Source organism: Phycomyces blakesleeanus (genome assembly GCF_001638985.1).
Source record: "Phycomyces blakesleeanus NRRL 1555(-) unplaced genomic scaffold PHYBLscaffold_1, whole genome shotgun sequence".
Lineage (NCBI taxonomy): Eukaryota > Fungi > Mucoromycota > Mucoromycetes > Mucorales > Phycomycetaceae > Phycomyces > Phycomyces blakesleeanus.
The window spans coordinates 958,458-977,935 of NW_017265134.1; the positions used below are offsets into that span (position 1 = coordinate 958,458).

Consider the following 19,478-nt stretch of genomic DNA (forward strand, 5'->3'; position numbering starts at 1 on the left):
TCACACATGTTACTTTAAGTAATTAAATAAGCATTGCGTGTATATAAGCGTGTGTGTGTGTGTGTTTGACTGAGGCGCTGATGTCATGCTTGGACCGTTATAATATTTATTCTTTTTTATGAAAAGTAAATGATAATAAAATATTAGCCTTACCTTTCGAGCCTATTTTCATTTTTCTATACTTAATTGGACAAGAATAACTTTTAAGTTGCTCTTATTCGTACTACTTGAGTACATAGCTTACAGAGTATAATTTTCTTTATTAAGTCTACAGTATGACGAATCCTCCCGTAGACCAACAGGACCTATCGCACCAAGCGTCTCTTTACGCACAATCAATCGGTCCAGATATTGGGCAACACCCCCAATTCGACAATTCTGGTGGCCCAATGCACGGACATCATCCTTTGGATCCTCACCCACAGCAAACAAATCCAAACTATGAAATCGACCGTTCAATGTCCTATTCACTTTACCCTATGAACAACATTCCCAATGTAAATGGGCTAGGTAATCATTCACGTCGCATTTCTCAACAGCAACAGCAAGAATTACTTTCTCCACCATTGGTTCACCCTCTAGCCGACTACCGTACCCATGATCCTATTCAACAGCATCCTCACCAACAGCAAACCCGTCAACAGCAACCTCATCAACAACACAATCCAATATCGCACCTTCAACAACAACAACAACAACAACAACAACAACAACAACAACCACAGCCACAACAGCAGCAGCCCAATCCTCATCAACAGGACCAACAACACGCACACCAATTATTGCAAAACCAACAGCAAAGTATTCAACAGCCCCAAGGATTTGTTCCTATTCAGGCAGCCGATGAACCCTTGTATGTGAATGCTAAGCAGTACCATCGCATTCTCAAGCGTAGAATAGCCCGGGCACGTCTCGAAGAACTCAATAAGATTGCCCGAGCCAGAAAACCATACCTACACGAAAGTCGACACAGACATGCTATGCGCCGACCACGTGGTCCTGGAGGAAGATTCTTGAGTAAGTAATAACCATAGTAATATATATGTATATATTTATATTTATATTTATTTATTTATTTTGTACTGTTCTAGCTGCCTCTGAGATTGCTGAACAAGAGAAATCCACCAAGTCTCCTGAGAAAACAACCAAATCTTTAGCATAATGAAGACATAACTTTTGCTACCATACTTACATATACGCATATATAAACATACATAAATATACTACATACTAGAAAATAATAATAATAATAATAATATATTAAATTAGATTAATAAAGTATAGCACTATGTAAATGTCAGAATGTAAAATTTAGTTTCCTTCTTCGTCACGTGGTGTAACACTTTACAAAATGCAACACAATACTCCGTCATTATCATCCAATTGAATAAACCTATTTAACTTTGTCTTACTACAAAAGGGCAATCAATAACGTAATACATTTAATGTCATAGCGCATTTTTATTTATTTTTTAAACTTTATATAAAAAAAAATTGAAATGAAATGAAGCTTATTATTGTTATTAATATTAAAGACAGTATGTGGACATCAATTATGCTTTAGATCATCAAATTTATCCTCTTTCATAAATAAAGAACACTGTATGCTACGGTAGTTTAAGAAAGAAATATAGATCATAACGTTATTTGTTATTCTTTTATACAAAGGACAGAAAATAAACATAGTATTCTTGATTATGTTAATTATTGTTTTTTGGTATATTCTTTATTGCAAATCATTATCCCATACTCCGTGAAAATATAAAGGAAATAGAAAGCTTATACGTTTATGTGTGAAAGATTAATATATATATATATGATCCATGTACCATATTAAAAGAGAGAGTTCAATACACAAAATTAATAAATTAACTAGAAAATCCAAGACAGTGTATTAAATACTACCTCAAGATTATTACAAGATTATAGTTGTTTAATACTTTTTTTTTATTGTTATTATTGTTATTTAAAAATTGTCAAAGTTCCCATAGCCTTTGCTTGTGACCTTGACTTTTTTGGCCACGGGCAGTTTTGGTGTCAAAGGCTCTGTGGTTTCTGACGCCTCACTTTCAGTTGATTCTCGTTTTGTGGATGTCGATTGAAGGTATTTTCCTACCCCAGCATGACGAGTGCCTGTGATAGACGGCACCTTTTTTTGTTGGGTTTTTGTGACATTCGGTCCAAACCAGCCCATGTTTTCTTCCTTTTCTTTCTTCTTGCGCTCAGCTTCATCCATTGCAGCACCATTGGCCTGTCGATAGAGCTTCTTCTTTAGCTTGGTCTCATATTCTTCATAAGGATCAACAAACACAACCACATCCTTCATTTTGATCTCACGCAGTGGCCGGTCAGTTTCATCTACCGGAACTGCCTCGAGTTTATCTAGTACGTCCAATCCTCCCACAACCTTGCCAAAAATCGTATGTTTGTTATCCAGGTGAGTGCACGGACGGTAAGTAATGAAGCTACATTATAATAGTTATGATTATATATACACACACGTATGTATATGTATTAGTTGTAAAGCACCAACCAATATATGTCTGTGTATTCGAGTGGATTATTAACTTACAATTGTGATCCATTCGAGTCCTTTCCTTTGTTTGCCATACTCAAGAGACCGCGATCATTGTGTGTCATGTTGAACTTGAGCTCATCCGGGAATTCCTGCTTCCAGCATGACTCACCCCCAAGGCCAGTACCAGTAGGGTCACCACCTTGGATCTAAACATAGAGAATGTTAAAACAAAATAAAAAAAAAGTTCTACAACCGAGCTCAAATTAACCATTATTACCATAAAATTCTTGATATTTCTGTGAAAGATTACATCCTTGTAATATCCAGACTTTGCCAATTTGACAAAATTGTGACATGTACGTGGTGTCTAATATAATGACAGTAAACATAAATAATGTAAGCTTCCACTTTTTTTAAAAGAAAATAATAATACTATATATATAATAAACCTTTGCTCAAGAATTACTTACACGATCGCAGCTGAGTTCAATATTGATGTTTCCATAGTTGGTTACAATGCGTGCAAACCCTTTGGTCTTGATGTGTTTGTACATAAATTCTTCTTCGTCTATCAAGGCTTGTTCATTGACCGTAACACGTCCCATGGCAGTCGAGGTAAACGAGGAAGATACTTGTCCGGTTGTGTAGTGAGCAGCATTATAAGCCTTTTCTTCTTTCTTTTGGTGAAAAGATGTTGGGATCTTGGCAGGTGTGTCTTCTGATTTGTCTTCCACCACAGTATCCTTTTTCTTCAATTCTGCAAGAACACGTTCAGCTGTACCACCAATACCCTTGACATTGATATTGTTAATTGGGTTTCGACGTTCTCTTTCCTCAGCTACAGAATATATAGATAGAATGATTTGTTACTTTTTTTTTATATGATTGTATAATTTATAATTACCTGCATTAACAATCTTGCGATCGTTTTTGACATAATCGAATTCAGCCATATTACGATTCTCGAGATTATGTGGATCCTATTGTTATCATTTTTTAAATAAAAATAAAATAAATCCAAGTTAATAGGCAAATACAAAAAAAAGAAACATCAAGATATTCTTGAACTGTTTAATATATTTCAAAGGAATTATGGGCAATATCAGATACCATATAGTTATATCTTTTTTTTTTTTAAAAAAAAAAGAAATATATATATATGTTACCTGGATCATAATGATATCTTTGCGTGTAAATGGTGTATCATCCAAGAGGTCGTGCCAATACTTTGGCTTAATATTCAGTCGTTCGATTGTGTCGTATGCAAAAACGTTTCCGGTTGATTTTATGGCTGCAATTGCTGTATGGTCTGAAAAGACCTTGAAGGTGACAGGGCAATAATACTCGTCCTTGTCGTTCTTGTGAAAGTTGAGGGTAATAAGGTTCTTTGTGGAAAGTTTTTCGCCCGTAACTGGATTTGTGCCGAACTTTTTGATGTACGGTATGATGTGGACGAGATCAAATACAATTCCTTCGGGTGTGCAAACGGGATGTTCAAATGGTTGAAGGGATAATGAGCAGCAATAGAATGGTAGGCGTTTGAAGCCAGCTCCTTTGGTTCGCCCCTGAGTGCCAGAAGATGCAGAATGTTGGCCAACTTCTCCACTCCATTCAGAGTGAGTGATGTAAAGTTTGTCTGTCCATTTTCCCATTCTGTACTTTGGCTAATTATATGTGTATATTATACAGACAGCAAGAACAACAGCAAGAACAACAACAAAAATTAAAATTAAAATTAAAATTAAAATATAGTGTAATAATGCGAACGGAGATACGGTTTCTTATGTGACGTTTCTTTTTAATAGCCTACATTTCTTCTTCCCTTTCCCCTCCCCTACCACTTCCTCCCACCAACCCCCCTCTTTCCTATCTACTTTCTCCTTGTCGTACGCTCTTTTTTCTTTTTTCTTTTTTCTTTCTTTTTTTCATTGTTTCTTTCTTTCTTTTTTTACTTTCTTTCTTTCTTTCTCTCATGCTCGAACCCGAGCCATATCCCCGTGGACACTCTCCACAACGACGGACCTTACGACCCCATAGTTTGATACCTGACTTGGACGTCCCGCCGCTGATTCCACACTGGTAGAATATATTCTTCAATTTATTTTTATTTGTTTTATGTTGGCTGCCGTTTGACCAAACTCTTTCATTTTGTATTTTTTTTTGCAACAGGTTCCATGCGATTGACAATGCCCTTGTTGATCCTGTCTCAATGCGTACTGCCAAAGAAGCTGCAATGAGCAGACGACAACCTAAAAGTCCTTCGGCCCCCAAAAGTAAATCAACGGCTTGGGTTCCATTTTCAAAACGGGATTCCATTGCTCTCGAAAAAGCATTCCAGGTATTACAAAAGAAAAAGTACACAAACATATTTATATAAAAAAAATGAATAATACCAGAAGAAAGAAAGAATCCTTTGTAATGTATTTAACCTTTTATTTACTTATTTCTTAAACAAACAAATAAACAAACAAAAAGAACAATGATGTGAGAGCAAAGGTTCCTGTCAATGAAGACTATTTATTTGAAGTGGATGTGTCCGAAAGAACCATTTATCCCGTATACTGGGAAGGACCAACGTTTGAAGTAAGACGGGCTACTTGGTTTATGCAAGCAGACGGTTCAAAGTGGGTGCCTTGTGAAGAGACTCTGGCCGAGCAAATTGAACTTGGCTATTAGTAAGTACTTATATATATTTCCTTTATCCATACACTTCCTTTTGCTCTTGTTTTTTCCAGAATTATTCCATTTCCAAAAAAAGAAAGAAAGAATGAATGAAAGAAGGAAAAGAGAAAAGAAAGAAAGAAAGAGATAAGAGCGGAGATTGTATAACACGCGCAAAGAATTGTATATTATATATTATATATATGTAAAAGAGGTTGCTTTTTTTTGACACTTTCTTTTTCAATTGGACAGCAAACACAAGCCGTATGTAGTAGATCCAGTGGATGAAGGGAATTACCAAGGCAACACACTAGCCCCCAAGACCCTTACCAAAAAGCCATCATTTTCGGCACCAAAAATAGACGAGGCTTCTAATTCCGCAACAGAAGAGGGAAAGCTAGAGGCAACGTTGGCTAAGCAATTATCTGAAAGGCAATGGAATCTTTTAGGCCCTTATTTGGGCCAGTATATCGTTTACACTGGTCCTTCCGCAGCATGGCTCCTTTCGTAAGTGATCCAATATCAGTAATAGCATTATTATAGTAGTAATGATTAGAAGAAAAAGCATAAATTCCCAAAGTGTGTTTTTTTTATTATGCGTTGAGGCGGCTGAACAGTGATTATTATGATGAGGGGTGTGTAGGAATAGCACTAGTAGCAAATTTGCCAAGAGTATCATAACTCGCCTCACAAATAAGCAGAATCTTGGTGGCACCCGTGTTCTACGCGGCTATCCTGAAATAGAAAAGCAGCAAAAGAACAAAGCTCCTGTCGCTCCTGTCGCTCCAAAGGCAGACAACGACAGGAAGAATTCCGATACAAAGCAAAAAGAAGACGGGGACTCAAAAGAAGGCCCGGAGGAAGATACGGGACTTAGTCAGGAAGCCGAAGAGTATGTGAGCATGGAGAGCGAAGAAGAAGTACGGAAGATTGATCACATAGTGTTTGTTATTCATGGGTAAGTGAGTATAAAATTGAATAAAACGCAATAGTAATTAGCAGTAGCTTTTAAAAACTACAAAAGCGGTTAATATAACAGAAATTTTTTTAAAAAAAAGGCGGCTAATATAAATGCTTTGTAGCATTGGTCAGAAAATGTCAGAGAAAACCGGCCATAGTTTTGTAAATGGTAATAAAATATAAAGAAAGTTACTAGGAAGGAATTGAAAATTAAAAAGAAAAGGAATTCATTAGATGTCAGTACGCTTCGAAAGACAATGCGATCAGTCTACCCTACAGTTATGGCCAGTACAAAGACACCAAACCATCCTAATGGTATCCAAGTATTACCTGTATTGTGGAGACAAGACATCAGGTTCGGTATAGCTTCTGATAATGAAGGCGGTGAAGCCGATCTTGGAATGCTTGAACCCGACGACGGCTGTCCTACCTTGGACGAACTGACATTGGATGGAGTGCCTAATATTCGGAATATCGTTTCGGACGTGCTTATGGATAGTAAGAAGATCTTGCACACATATCATTGTCTTTCTTTTAAATTGTTTTCTTCTAGCTCTCATCTAAATCTAAATATGTATATAAATCTTTAACTTGATTTCTAGTTCCTCTTTACATGACTCCTCGTTACAGAGAACAAATGACACAAACTATTGCCAAAGAAATCAACAGAGTTTACAAGTTATTTGTACAGCGCAACCCAGACTTTTTGGACGGTGGCAGAGTGTCAATATATGGGCATTCATTAGGAGTAAGTTTTGGTATTATATATATATATATATATATATAAATTAATAATATATTGTTTGTGAATGTTTCATAGTCTCTGCTTGCATTTGATATGCTCACTATGCAACCAATGTCTGTACAAGAGACCAATTCAGCTTCCTTAAAGCCTACAGAATCTGCAGCTGTTGTTGACAAGAAAAAAGTACAACTAAAATTCCCAGTCCAAAACTTCTTTGCTGTTGGTTCACCTCTGGCTGTCATTTTATTGCTGAGAGGCTTCAAAATTGGTTCCCGCAAGTCACTCAGCAACACACAAAACTACTCTTCCTACGCCGACATCTCATCCATACCATCCTCTCATATATCGCATTGCTACCCTGCCATAGACAACCTTTATAACATCTTTCACAAAGTAAGAATATAGAGAAATATGCTTACTCTGCTGGAACCTTGACCATACACATTCTGGAGAAACTAACCATACCAATAACCGGCCTTTTTTTTCTTTTCTTATATATTAGAGTGATCCAGTTGCTTACCGACTAGAACCTCTTATAGCACGTCACTATAGCTCAAAGCTCAAGCCAGAGCCTATCCCATACCTCAAAGGAGGACTAAGGAGCATGATCGACGCTGGATTGAATGTTGGCTCGGGTATTGCTAATCGCGCGGGCGCAATGTACGAATCGTTGAAGATGGGAATCACAACCAATCTGTTTATGCGTGGACTTGGTCTATCACGACAACAAATCTACCAAGATCGCCATCCATCTTCAGATAATGAAGACGAGCTATCTACGCGCGAAAATCCGACCAAGAGTCCTCCAAATGGACTCTACCGCACACGCTCCAACAGTGATCCGGCCTGCGCAACTTCCATGGCTCTCAAGAGCAAAATACGTAAACCTCCACCAAGTCCGTTACCGAGCTCTGCATCACCATATTCTGTGGGAGCCCGAAAGCTGAAGATGTTAAATTCAAGTGGGAGAGTAGATTACTGTTTACAGGAAGGCCTGTTAGAAAACCCTTACATCAATGCATTTAGTGCCCATTTACAGTACTGGCAGGTAAGAATCCTCAGAATATTATATGTATATTATCATTAGTTAAAGTTCTTTCTTTATTTGTATTCCCTGTTGATGTGTTCAATATATGTAGGATCTGGATGTCGCGGCATTTATGGTGAGGGAGATCTACAGGAACCAATTGGGTGGATAAGAAAAATAAATAAATAAATAAAATATTAAATATATTACAAACCAACCTCTTCCTTTTCTATCCAACCATTTACTGTGGTTCTTTCTTACGCAGTCGCTAAACTTTAGATTATTTTAATATTGCTTATATGCTCTTGACAAAAGAAGAATACGTTTAAAGGCTAGTTTTTTTGTTTTGCTTTAATAAAGAACATATGAACTCTTGGAGTAAATTATACTCTGTATATGTACATGTATATGTCTTTAAAAAGATTGTATGGTTATAGTTATATGGTCATATATGATGAAGATCAAAAGAAATGAAGTACTATATGATCATAGACAACGTACCCATGTTTTTGTCTTCAAAGTAGATTTTATTGATACAAGACATAAACAAAGCTTATATACATACATATATATATATTACGATATTTATCCTTTATTAAATATCATTGAAGAATTCTGGTTCAATATGAAATTTGGTACTAAAGACAGTCTCTTAAAGTAAGGGGTGATACATTGACAGAAAAAATCATTGCTTCTGTGATGTAAAAATGATGATAATAATAATCAGGGCTTCGTACGTAGCTTAGACATTCTAAGGTCTCCTTTGAGGGATGTAATAGACCACAAATGTATATTACTTTGACCAACGACAGAGACTGTGTCTGACAGAAGAAGGTATTTTAAAAAGAATATAGCCAAGATTTATGCTTGAACTCCTTTTGGTCGATGGCCTATTAATATAAGCATAATAAACGCTTGAGTACATACATATACATATAGGTGCATATTAATAAGTAGGTACTTGAAGTGCGACTGTTTGATAGGAATTTGATTAAATATCCTTAACACATTTCGAGAAGCTATTTCTATTATAAGCCGCAAGTTCTTTACTCAATAAATAAAAATAAATCTATCCAACCTTTTGCATTTGCTTTTCCACTTGCTTATACAACTTTCAATCATGCTCAAGCTTGTCTCTCGTATCACCACTCGTTCCAACACCCACTCGGTCATCTGTCTCTCTGGTCGCTACAGTAGTAGCATTGCTGGTGCTGATGGTGCAACGGCCTCTTCTAAAGGTGCGTTTGGTGAAAAAGAAAAAGCGTTGGAGAACCAATGGGCACGCGCACATGTAAGTACACACAGCCTTTTAATTTTATGATGTCTTTATAAATATAAAGTAAATATATTTATACATACACATACACATACATATACATATACATATGAATGTAATATGTAGGACGCTGAAAAGATCAAGATGTTGCGTGAGGCTCTCAAAAAGCAACAAGAGCATTCTGAAGAGCTCCAAAAAGACATCGATGCTCTGAAGAAATCGTCAAAGAAATAACTAGATCTACTGAATATTTTTTACGAGCAATTTTCCCAGCGGCATAATAAACAATAACAACCATAATAATAATGTGGGTTTTGTACGATCGTTCGCCTTCCTAGCATATTATCGAAATATAAAGAAAGAAAGAAAGAAAGAAAGAAAAAACAGAAGAGGTATAGACAGGGAGCTTGGACAATAATCATATATATTATATTTAAACCTAGCGATCTATAAAATAAAATAAAATAAAGTAAAATAGTGCTATACAGGTGTTCTACTGAATGTATAGTGAGCGTTAATGCGCCAAAGGAACTCTCAATAGACACAAGGGCTCCTTTATAAGTTGACAAAAGAATTTTGAAAAATAGGAAATATATATATATATATGTTTCAATTGTCATTTTATTTTATTTTATATGCATATTTATTACATAATATCACAGAAACGTACACTCAAGTTGAAGGGTAAATTTGTGGCCAGTTATATATTTTTTATAACCAAATACTTCCCATCCCAGTATCTGTGTAATAGGTTTACGTTGATTTGTCAAGGTGCGAACTATACACTTGAAAACGCAATCTGTATCTTTAATCGTCGAAATATATCCTTTTCTCTTTCAGGTATATTGATGGATCAATGGTACCAATTCACAAGAAAAATATCAAGTAGTAGCTTTGGTTGTATAACAGGGGTACTGTACTGTTACTCAAAGACTACCCATTACATTACTAGAACTTGAATTGTGGAGGTAAGGGTATACTCGTGTGATACACTCATCCATTTTTTTGGCAGTATTTTATTATTAAGTTGCCCAAATACAGACTGTGGCTCTTAAAATAATGAGAGTTAAGTGCCTGGAGATATATATATATACGTAAACATAAAGTAATAAAGCTAATGCATACAATGAATATATTGTGGTTTTTTCAGGACACAACATTTTGCCCTGAAGGATTAGAAAAAGACACCAGTCCAAACAGGTAGCCACAATTGATTAGTCTGGTTGTATAGAAATAGCGTACCCCACCAAGAAACGTAGTTCCCGTAATATTGCTACAAAGTTTGATCCACAACCCAAAAGAATGCGTGTAACCATAAAATACTAATCACGAGTGACGTTGCATACGTTCAGGCTGCCCAGGCTGTCCTGTCAGGCTCTCCATAAGGTTTCCCTTTTGAATTTTATTTGTTATATGATGTTTTTTTTTTTTTGAGAATTTTGAATTTTTCTAAAGTGAGAGATGGGAAGAGCCCAAGAAAGCACATTCCGTAGCTACGTTTTCGGAAAGAGATAGGACAGATTTGAAGACTTCTTGGCTCTACTAGGGAGGAAAGTGACCTAACGTCAAACAGGAAACAATGGGGAGATAAATTGGAGAACGCGCTGGAGTGCAGCGAAAACGAGAAGAGATAGCGTAGAGATTGACCGAGAGGGTGGGTGGGGACATAGAGGGGGACCGTTACATATTGACTAACTCTTCACACTGTCTTCCCTGACCAAAGTGAGATATGTGCTAAAGAGCCATGTTTTTGATGTTTTGAAGGAGGAATTGTGGAACCTCCAAAGAACGAAAGAAAAAAAATCACTGGGAATCAAATTCAAGTTACTCGCTTTCATCACTTCTCGGGAACCGTCCGTTCCCGTTCCTCAGTTACAGCCCAGCAAGGTGCACTGTATTTCAGACACTGTATTGATGCATCTTGCTCCACACTGTGACACACAATCACATACTTTGTATGGTCTATTGTGTATCCCACATCCATACACGCATATATATATATATATATATAATATGAATCCAATCATAAACCAAGCTTGAGAGTGTTACTTTTAAGACTTCTTCTCGTTATCTTGGTATTTAGAATTCACATAAGAATAACAAGAATACACCCGGGACCCTCTATAATAGTAACAGTAACGATTCTTTTTAAACACAAGAAAAGGTACAAAGACAAGCAGTACAAGTCCCTCTTTGTTGCTAGTGTTACTGTTACTGTTTTTTTTACATAAGCAAAAAAAAACAAGGTTGTCTTGTAAATAATATGGACATCACCCAAATATATATTATACACTAGAAAGCGTATCTAATTCTATGCTTAGCACAAAAGGAGTACATAGGTTCTATTTGTCTATATAAACATAAAAACTCATACCATTACGACAGGCTTACAAGTATAAATCCAAGTTTCTCTTCTCTTTTTTCTTAAAAAGAAAGAGGTTTACAATTTAGCCGAGAAAATATCAAAGTTACTTACAAAAACTTGTGATATGTGTACTGTAAGCCTTGTTACAAGATGAATATATATATATAATCTGTGTGTGTGTGTATGTCTATATCCTTCTTTGGAATGGGAACACAATAAAGGTGATGAGGGAAAACAGTGAATAAGAAATCAAGAGGAGACTAATATTTTCTTTAAACAAAAAAGAAGGGGGTTTCAGATAACCTCCTCACCTGTGTTTCATCAATTGACAGGAGACCAAGGTTATAAAATTGTGGGATATCTAGAAGAACAATAGGTTTTGCATTATTGATATATAAATGTATATTGAGAAATACCCGGCTAATTCACCTTGAAATGCAAATAATTTAGCCTGTTTATAATCTTACAACTCAAAAGAATCATATATAAATAATATAATACATATATATATATATATAAATCAAATGGAATATATGAGAAAAACAGAGTACTGGTAATAAATAAAATCAAATATAAAAGTATAGAAAAGGTATGTCAAATGGTGGCGTCTATCCATGTTAGTACGCAATTTTTGTTACTGCTTTCAAGGAATAATAATAAAATGATATATACATATATATCTATCCAATCGTTTGTTAATGAAGTCTTTTTTTTTTAAAAAAAAAAAAAAGAGAAGAAAAGAGAAAGAAATGGTTTCAATATTTCATTGAGAATTTAACTTATATGTAAGATTGAAAGTGGAGAAAGCAAAAGGATGATTTTTTTCGTTAAAAAAAAAGAAGGAATATGTTGCTCTTCTTTGTAACAGAATAATAAGAGGGACTACGGTGAAAAATAACAAGAAAAGGGTATGGGTGTGAAAGAGTGAAAGTGAAAGTGAAATTGGGAGTGGGAGAATGAGGGAGAATATTGGTTATTTGGAAAGTTATACGCAAAGTAGATCAAGCAACTGTGGCAGGGATAGAGTCTGCTCCCGCTGAACTCTGAGTATGGTGGCTACTTGCAGTGCCTGTTCTTCTCAATGGATCCAAGCTACGTCTTTCGCTTTGTTCGTGATTGTCTATAAATGAGTTGCCACCCATGTAAGACATTCGCCCAGACATGATAGAGCCAGTATCATTGTCAAGGTTTGCTTGAGAGTTAGACCATTGTGGCAGCGTTAAAGGTTGATGTTGGTTTGTAATGCGACTCATACACATTGCGGATCTACAATAAATACATATACATACGTGAGTTGTCTATTGTACAAAGTAAACATCGTTACTACTTACAATTTCTTTTCCACAAAAGACGCCAGCGTCTTTCCTCTCAATTTATCGCCGTAGCGTGAACGAGGTAATTGGTTACTGTTGACAATTACTACAGTGTCAACCAAGAAAGAGTGTCCCTCAAGTACAGTATTGACAATCATAGGAATGGCTGCCAATGCTTGTTCTTTTGCCTTGATAGCTGCAACCACTACTACTTCTGACCCAGCCTGGAAGACATGACTATTCAAAATAGTTAACAAATTGTATTGAATCGATTCTTTTCTTTACAATATTTCTCAACTTACCATCCTCCAACAGGAATACCCGGATGAGATCTTTCAATAGTATTTTCAATATCAATTGGGAAGTGGAGCAGTCTGTTGACCTCAATAGTCTCACTAATTGCGCCCAATACAAACAAACACTGTCCTTCCTCCACCACAGTTTGTTGAGTGCCTGTTTGGCGCTGGACATTCCACAAGAAACCTAGATCGCCTGTACGCATATACTTGACGCGTGGATCCGCACCAGAAATCGTGGCTTCGAACCGAGCTGCATGGCTGGCTTCATTGAGTCCATAAAGTGTCTGGATATTGCAATCTGAAGCAACCCAGATCTCTCCAATTACATTACTTGGGCAGAGCATTTGGGTTTCTGGATTAACAATTGCAATCATCGTATTGCTTGGGACAATTCCTGAATCATGTAAAAGTACGCCTGAAGTGTCTTCTTCTGGACTCAATGGACGCACAATTCCTTGGCGTAACCAGGCAAAATCAACAAACAGTGAAATTGGTTCAACTAGCATGTAAGAGCGCGTAGTGACCATTGGGTTTGAAGCATGGCTGTATACGGTGTTGATTGCTTCCTTTTCAAGTCTAGTTATTGCAAGATAACGGGTAATATGTTGGTCTATTGATAGCCAAAATTGAATAATAATAACATCATTAGACCCTTATTTTTTTTGTTTATGGTTGCAGTGAAAACACTGTGATACTCTACATACACAGCACTGGTTTTGGTCTATCGTCCGTAGTCACCATCATGTTTTGTACATTGTGCAAAACAACCCTACGAAGGTCGCTCTGGCTAATTCGGTTCATAGCATACTGTAGTAATGGGTGAGAAACACACACGTCCTTGGCTACACAGTAATGGTAATAGTCATCGTTGTTATTGTTATTATTATGATTCTTTGTAAAGGATAAAAAAAATCTAAATATATACAAATGTTTTTCTTTCTTTTTATTATTTACCTTTGTACCGCTGAATCAACTCAAAGTAGGCAAGTGGGTTAGTATAGAAATCTTCGTCCGATATTGTGACAGTAGGACAGCCTGTTACAAAAGCATTAGTTCATCCGATTAAACAATTCTTTTAGATGGGATATCAGATATCTTACCAACATAGACACCACAGAATGCAGAATGTAAAAGACCAAGGCCAAATGTTCCATAAATACTTGCAACAACCAAGCTTCGTTGAAACTTCATCTGACATGTCATCTTTTGGGTTCTGCACTGTGCCAAGATCGTATCATGTCCCAAGGTAGCATACACACGGCGCATGTCTGCCGAGTATTGCACTGAAATCAAGGCCGGAGATTTATCGGAAAGCCATTCTGGCTGGACCATAAATCCGCTTTCTTTACCCAAAAGTTTGTTAAACTTGGGTGCCTTACTAACCGAGCTTTGTTCTGGCATTTTAAAATTAGCTTTTCGATATTGAGCCAAGACTTGCTTGACAACCGGGCTAACTTGTTTGTTCTTTAGAATGTCCTCAGCCCTGGTGTTGGTCAGGATGTACGAAATTGACAGGTCATGTAAGGCAGCAAACATTGACCCAACATCGTCCTGAATACGTTGAGGGTGTTGGTCTGGATCTGGAGGTGGGCAAGTGACGACTATGATTCCAAGTGACAGACAGGCATATATGGATATAATGAAATCAATACCGAATGGGATGAACAACAACACCTTTTGGTTGCGCTTAAGACCGAGTTTCTTTTGAAGGAAATTAGCCACAGTTGCGATCTTTGTGCTCATCTTGCGCCATGTGTACGACTTTGTCGGTAAAGACCCATTTGATTGAGTCAAGACGGTAAATGCGGTTTCTTCGGGATGCAAAGAAGTACGCCAGATGAAGAGGTCGATGATATTAGTAAACTTGGAGAGATCAAAATCTGTACGTTCGTCCAAAACGGAACGGATGATTTCCATGCCGGTGTGCTGCGGCTGAGGACGTGCAGATATGATACCCATACTAACACCCTTTTCATATGCTACATAAGAGCGCCATATGTCTAGATTAGGGTCATCACTTGTAGCTACACCAAAGACTGTGCGGTCCACATCCATCTTCAGGTATCTAAGGTTCATCTGGCCTGCCAAGAAGGCACGTTTTGTCATCATGGCATGCAAATATCTACGTCCGTTTTTCATGCTTCGGGGAAGATTATTTGGTCCCACAACAACTGCTGCATATAAACGTAAACCATGGTATCCAAGAGCCAAGTCAACAACACTGTTAATAAGTCCAGGCAGTTCCTCGCGCGTAGCAGCTGATTCAAATGCCAGCACAGGTAAATTCTGAGAGTTCAAGGTAATATCGAAAAATACGCTGCACATCGAAAATGACACCATTGAAAGAAAGAAAGAAGTAAAGAAAAAAGAAAAAGTAAGCCAATACCATTCTCACTCTCACTCTCACTCTAAAAAAACATTTAGCCAAAATGTTCCTTACCATGAATCCAAGCGAGTGTTCTTTGTAATAGTCTCTACCAAACTTGAGGCAAAATGAACCTCGGTCAAGCCAAGTCCTTCACCTAGGCGCTGTTGGCGTATACGCTCTTCATATGTACCAAATACTACCAAGCGGCCACCAATCAATTTTCCTACAAGACCAGTACGAAGAAACTCTTGATCATAAATCTCTGGGTGAAGAGTGTCAGGTTGAACTATGATTGGGCGTGCATGAAATATAGCTGAACTGTGCTTTGGTAAGCCCCAGAATCCTCCGGGAACAGATGGAGCATCTATCCACACTTCACCAATAGTATCTGCTGCACATATAGCAGTTGTCTCTGGATCCACAATTGCAACCGTTGCTATTGAACATTTGGTATTAAATTGCGTCCAATATGTATATATCAGCATTTTTCAAATTCCCGGACGCATATTTTCCTTACTAATACCTTTTCTTTCTTTCTTTATATTTAGCTCTTATTTACCTTGGGGTATTACAAACCCAAACGATCCCATACGAACTTGGCCTGGTTGATTAAAATGCTCAGAAATCTGGTCTGGACTTCCAGCTGCCAGCACAACCACCTTGTTCAGACGCAACGCATCAGCATCTAATACGCACTCCCATACATCACGAGAATGACCAGAAGCCAAGGTCGAAGTCATTTTACGTGTAGATGATGGCTGATAATCTTGGTCTTGTTCTTGGTCTTGATTATTTTCTGAATCCAGAGGTTCTTCAGACCATTCTTCCAAAACAGCAGGTCCAAGGTAATCTCTGAAACTCAGCAGCATACCACCATGTTCTGGTAAGGAAGCTACTGGACAGACAACCTCCAGTGGGTCTTCTGTATTTCCAAGAGGGCGTAGTAGTTCCTCGGCAATGAATTCATTTACTTCTGGCTGAACTATGATGGTGTCAATCATCAACAGACGTAGCTCTGATAGATTTGGGACCACTTTCTTGCTAACAAATTGAACCTCTTTTGGATGAGCCTGATAAAGTTTGGTCGCAAGTTTGAGACCAGGATAATCGGCCAAGGCAATGGTAGCTATTATTTGTAGAAAGGATAATTGTGTGTGCGTATGTGTGTTTTAGGTTGATCTGTCCAGATAACAAGGAACCAAAGATATTTACCACTGTATTTCGATAAAACATACACCCAAATGGCAGGTGTTTCCATAATGCTGGCACTGGCAAAGATCGTGTGGTTTCCCGAAAACACAGAACACAAGATGGACAATACCAAACCCACCTGCTGGCGTGGCTCAAGATAACTGACAACTACATCTACAGGCTGAGGGCCTGCCATTCGTTCGATAACCATTTCACCTTGCTCATTCACAGCAGCGCAAGTTTCTGTGGTAGCCGCCTTGTACACTCTGCATTGGGCCATCAAAGTCTTGTGGGTGATTGCGACACCCTTGAGTTCGCCATTTGCTGCTTTTACATATTCAATGTAAGCCAATTCAGGCACCTTGAGGTCGGGATAACCAGATGATTTCTGGCTAGGATACCACGATCCAAAATCATTGGTCTTCCACCATTCGATGTTCTTTGGGAAATCTACCTGGCGAGCCTGCATGTCTTTTGTGAATGCCTTGAGGTTGTGCTCGGTTGTCAATACAAGACGAGTGGCAGACAAATTCAATACGAATGCCAATTCTGCCAATTCATCAGCAGCATTAATGGGTACAGCCACCCGACCAGACAAAAAGCAACCAAACAATGCGATCGTAAATTCAATTGCCTCTGATTTGCGGTAGATGAGAGCCACCCGATCACCAAGTTTAAGATCCGATTTTTCACGAATGACCTTTGCTACCTTTTCTGCTCGAGCAAGCAGCTTCTCCCAAGTGAGACTCGTGGTTTCTTTACCCTTTGAATCGACTGTCGTGAATGCAGGCATTGCTCTAGAAAGACTGTTGTTGGCAACTCGATACCGCAATACCTGTGCTAAATTCTCGCACTGGGTGAGTTCTACATAGTCAATATTATCAGGGTCCAGAGGAACATCACGTGGGACAAGCGGTGGATCTTGGCGACCTGCCAGATCAGCCAGCAGGAACTGTTCATCAAGACTGACAGTGGGTGCTGGAATTGATTCAATTGCTTTGAATGTTGTGGCCATCATTGTGTTTCCATAACGACTGCGAACTTTGCTTAATTGATGGGACCGTTGAAGAAGAGTGAGGCGTGGATCAACAACTGTATTATTCGTAAAACGTGGCTGTATACTTCTGTTGGATACTGAGATGATGGAAGGTGCTCTTCCCGAAGATATATGGCCAGATTCACTTTTGGGGTAAGAATTGTCTAGAAAATTAGATATTATAGAGATACAAAGATTGATTCAATAACTGCAATTAATAGGCTTGTCTTGTAGACTTCATTCCGTATAATAAATAGAATGCATAAAATATAGAGAGGGCCCTTTTCTTCTTCTTCTTCTTCACGCTAATTATTTTATTGTGCGTTGTATATGTATATATGTTTGTGCGTTTGTGTGTGTGTGTGTATTGGTGAGCGAAAACAGAACAACATAAATAAAGAAAAATAAAAAGGAAGGATATCGATAGGAATCGATAAAGAGATATAGATATATATATATATATATATATATAGAGAGAGAGAGAGAGAGAGATAGAGAGAGAACAAGATTTGGAGCAAATATTGGCTTTATCAAAATAATAACAATAACAATATAATAAAAGAAAAAGGAGAATATCTGCGAATGCATATTATAATCTTACTGACCCCATTCAACCGACTGATCGTTCCGTCCATATGACTGACGCATTGAAGCATCTGAACTATCAGTAGTAAATTCGCTATTCTGGCGTCCGTGTACAGGAGGTCGTCCATTATACGGATAGTTTGATCTAGGATTAGCGTACATCATGTTTGGATCTTGACGATTATCTTGATAAGCGCCGTTTGCGCCATTGGGATGACCCGTCGGACGATAGTAGTTCCCGTTTGGTCTATTCATTGGAACTGGTCTGTACATTGGTCTCTGCTGACCAGTTGTGGGTCGAGGAGTATTATACATTGGACGTGGAGGATAGGCACCTCCGTGTGTTATCGGTGCCGGACGATAACCACCTCCTGAAGGTGGGCTTGGCTGAGGTCTCTGTTGCTGCTGGGTTTGAGGCTGAGGCTGATATCCATAAGGATTGGGTGAATGTCGCATAGGGGATGGAGGACCAGCGTTTTGAGGAAATGAAGGTCGTGGTGCCATACGTGGGTCATAAGGACGGCCGGGTGCTGATGGATGATAATAAGGTCCTTGTGCGGGGTGACCCATAGGAGCCTCTACTTGTCGTATAGGCTGACCATAATGAATCTGCTGTTGTTGTAATGGTTGTTGTTGTAATGATTGTAATGGCTGTGATGTTTGTGTGTAAGGGCGATATGGGATAGTAGGGCTGGGATGAGTGCGGGGATAATTGTTATTGTTACTGTTGTTGTAAGATGCTGATGACTCGCTAGCAGCTCTTTCAAGTTGCTGCTGCTGAAAGTTTTCTTCCATATAGCCAGCTCCCCGCGATGACCGCGTGGGAGAATGGGTGGGTGAAGGCAGATAGTCCAAGAAATCGACAACATCTGCTGCACTTGGTTCAGGACCATAGTCATAGTCTTCATCTTCCCGCTGACTGATTACCGACCCACTACTGCTCGTCTTTGATGGTTCAGGTGCACTGTACTGTTCTAGGAGGTTGGTTCGTTTTTTTTCGAAGCCCTTTTGAGTAATGTCTCCATCTTCTAGTTCTAACTCAAGGTCTCTTAGTTTCTCAAGAAGCTCGGGTGGTAAATCCCGGGAAGACTCTGCTGCCATGGCTAAGTAATGTGATGAGCAAAGGATTCCTTC

General features: G+C 38.2%; 6 protein-coding genes across 6 annotated transcripts; 3 read left to right on the forward strand and 3 right to left on the reverse strand.

Moving 5' to 3' along the window:
* Positions 1-275: 275 nt before the first annotated feature.
* Positions 276-1,162, forward strand: PHYBLDRAFT_161197 (subunit B of CCAAT-binding transcription factor; the record flags this gene model as incomplete). Its single annotated transcript, XM_018434356.1, has 3 exons — positions 276-497; positions 798-1,017; positions 1,092-1,162. 3 exons carry the CDS (start codon positions 276-278, stop codon positions 1,160-1,162), a joined length of 513 nt encoding a protein of 170 aa, XP_018298594.1.
* Positions 1,163-1,925: 763 nt separating this feature from the next.
* PHYBLDRAFT_120484 (hypothetical protein) lies at positions 1,926-4,180 on the reverse strand. Its single transcript, XM_018428743.1, has 6 exons — positions 3,685-4,180; positions 3,423-3,498; positions 2,989-3,356; positions 2,796-2,885; positions 2,573-2,724; positions 1,926-2,465 (listed from the first exon to the last, which is right to left on the reverse strand). The coding sequence occupies exons 1-6, from the start codon at positions 4,168-4,170 to the stop codon at positions 1,967-1,969; spliced, it is 1,671 nt and encodes a 556-aa protein (XP_018298595.1). The 5' UTR covers positions 4,171-4,180; the 3' UTR covers positions 1,926-1,966.
* A 310-nt stretch (positions 4,181-4,490) lies between these two features.
* Positions 4,491-8,083, forward strand: PHYBLDRAFT_61609 (hypothetical protein; the record flags this gene model as incomplete). Its single annotated transcript, XM_018440829.1, has 11 exons — positions 4,491-4,597; positions 4,688-4,856; positions 4,994-5,193; positions 5,432-5,686; positions 5,823-6,137; positions 6,262-6,308; positions 6,374-6,637; positions 6,742-6,887; positions 6,960-7,277; positions 7,387-7,932; positions 8,024-8,083. 11 exons carry the CDS (start codon positions 4,491-4,493, stop codon positions 8,081-8,083), a joined length of 2,427 nt encoding a protein of 808 aa, XP_018298596.1.
* Positions 8,084-9,031: 948 nt separating this feature from the next.
* Positions 9,032-9,421, forward strand: INH1 (ATP synthase inhibitor protein INH1; the record flags this gene model as incomplete). The annotated part of the gene is made up of 2 exons (XM_018429941.1): positions 9,032-9,202; positions 9,314-9,421. 2 exons carry the CDS (start codon positions 9,032-9,034, stop codon positions 9,419-9,421), a joined length of 279 nt encoding a protein of 92 aa, XP_018298597.1.
* Positions 9,422-10,513: 1,092 nt separating this feature from the next.
* On the reverse strand, positions 10,514-10,855 carry PHYBLDRAFT_138117 (hypothetical protein; the record flags this gene model as incomplete). Its single annotated transcript, XM_018429942.1, has 2 exons — positions 10,514-10,579; positions 10,766-10,855. 2 exons carry the CDS (start codon positions 10,853-10,855, stop codon positions 10,514-10,516), a joined length of 156 nt encoding a protein of 51 aa, XP_018298598.1.
* A 2,027-nt stretch (positions 10,856-12,882) lies between these two features.
* PHYBLDRAFT_95981 (hypothetical protein) lies at positions 12,883-17,639 on the reverse strand (the record flags this gene model as incomplete). The annotated part of the gene is made up of 8 exons (XM_018443939.1): positions 12,883-13,102; positions 13,168-13,774; positions 13,869-14,006; positions 14,119-14,199; positions 14,265-15,481; positions 15,605-15,968; positions 16,092-16,658; positions 16,745-17,639. Coding segments are annotated over 8 exons (4,089 nt in total), but the record flags the coding sequence as incomplete, so codon positions are not given.
* Between the last annotated feature and the right edge of the window lie 1,839 nt (positions 17,640-19,478).

Coding starts and splice junctions, on each gene's coding strand:
- PHYBLDRAFT_120484 (XM_018428743.1), bottom strand. CDS start 4,170: ATGGGAAAATGGACAGACAAACTTTACATCACTCACTCTGAATGGAGT. Junction 3,499..3,684: donor AAGATATCATTATGATCCAG/GTAACATATATA, acceptor TGATAACAATAG/GATCCACATAATCTCGAGAA. Junction 2,725..2,795: donor GAAATATCAAGAATTTTATG/GTAATAATGGTT, acceptor CTCTATGTTTAG/ATCCAAGGTGGTGACCCTAC.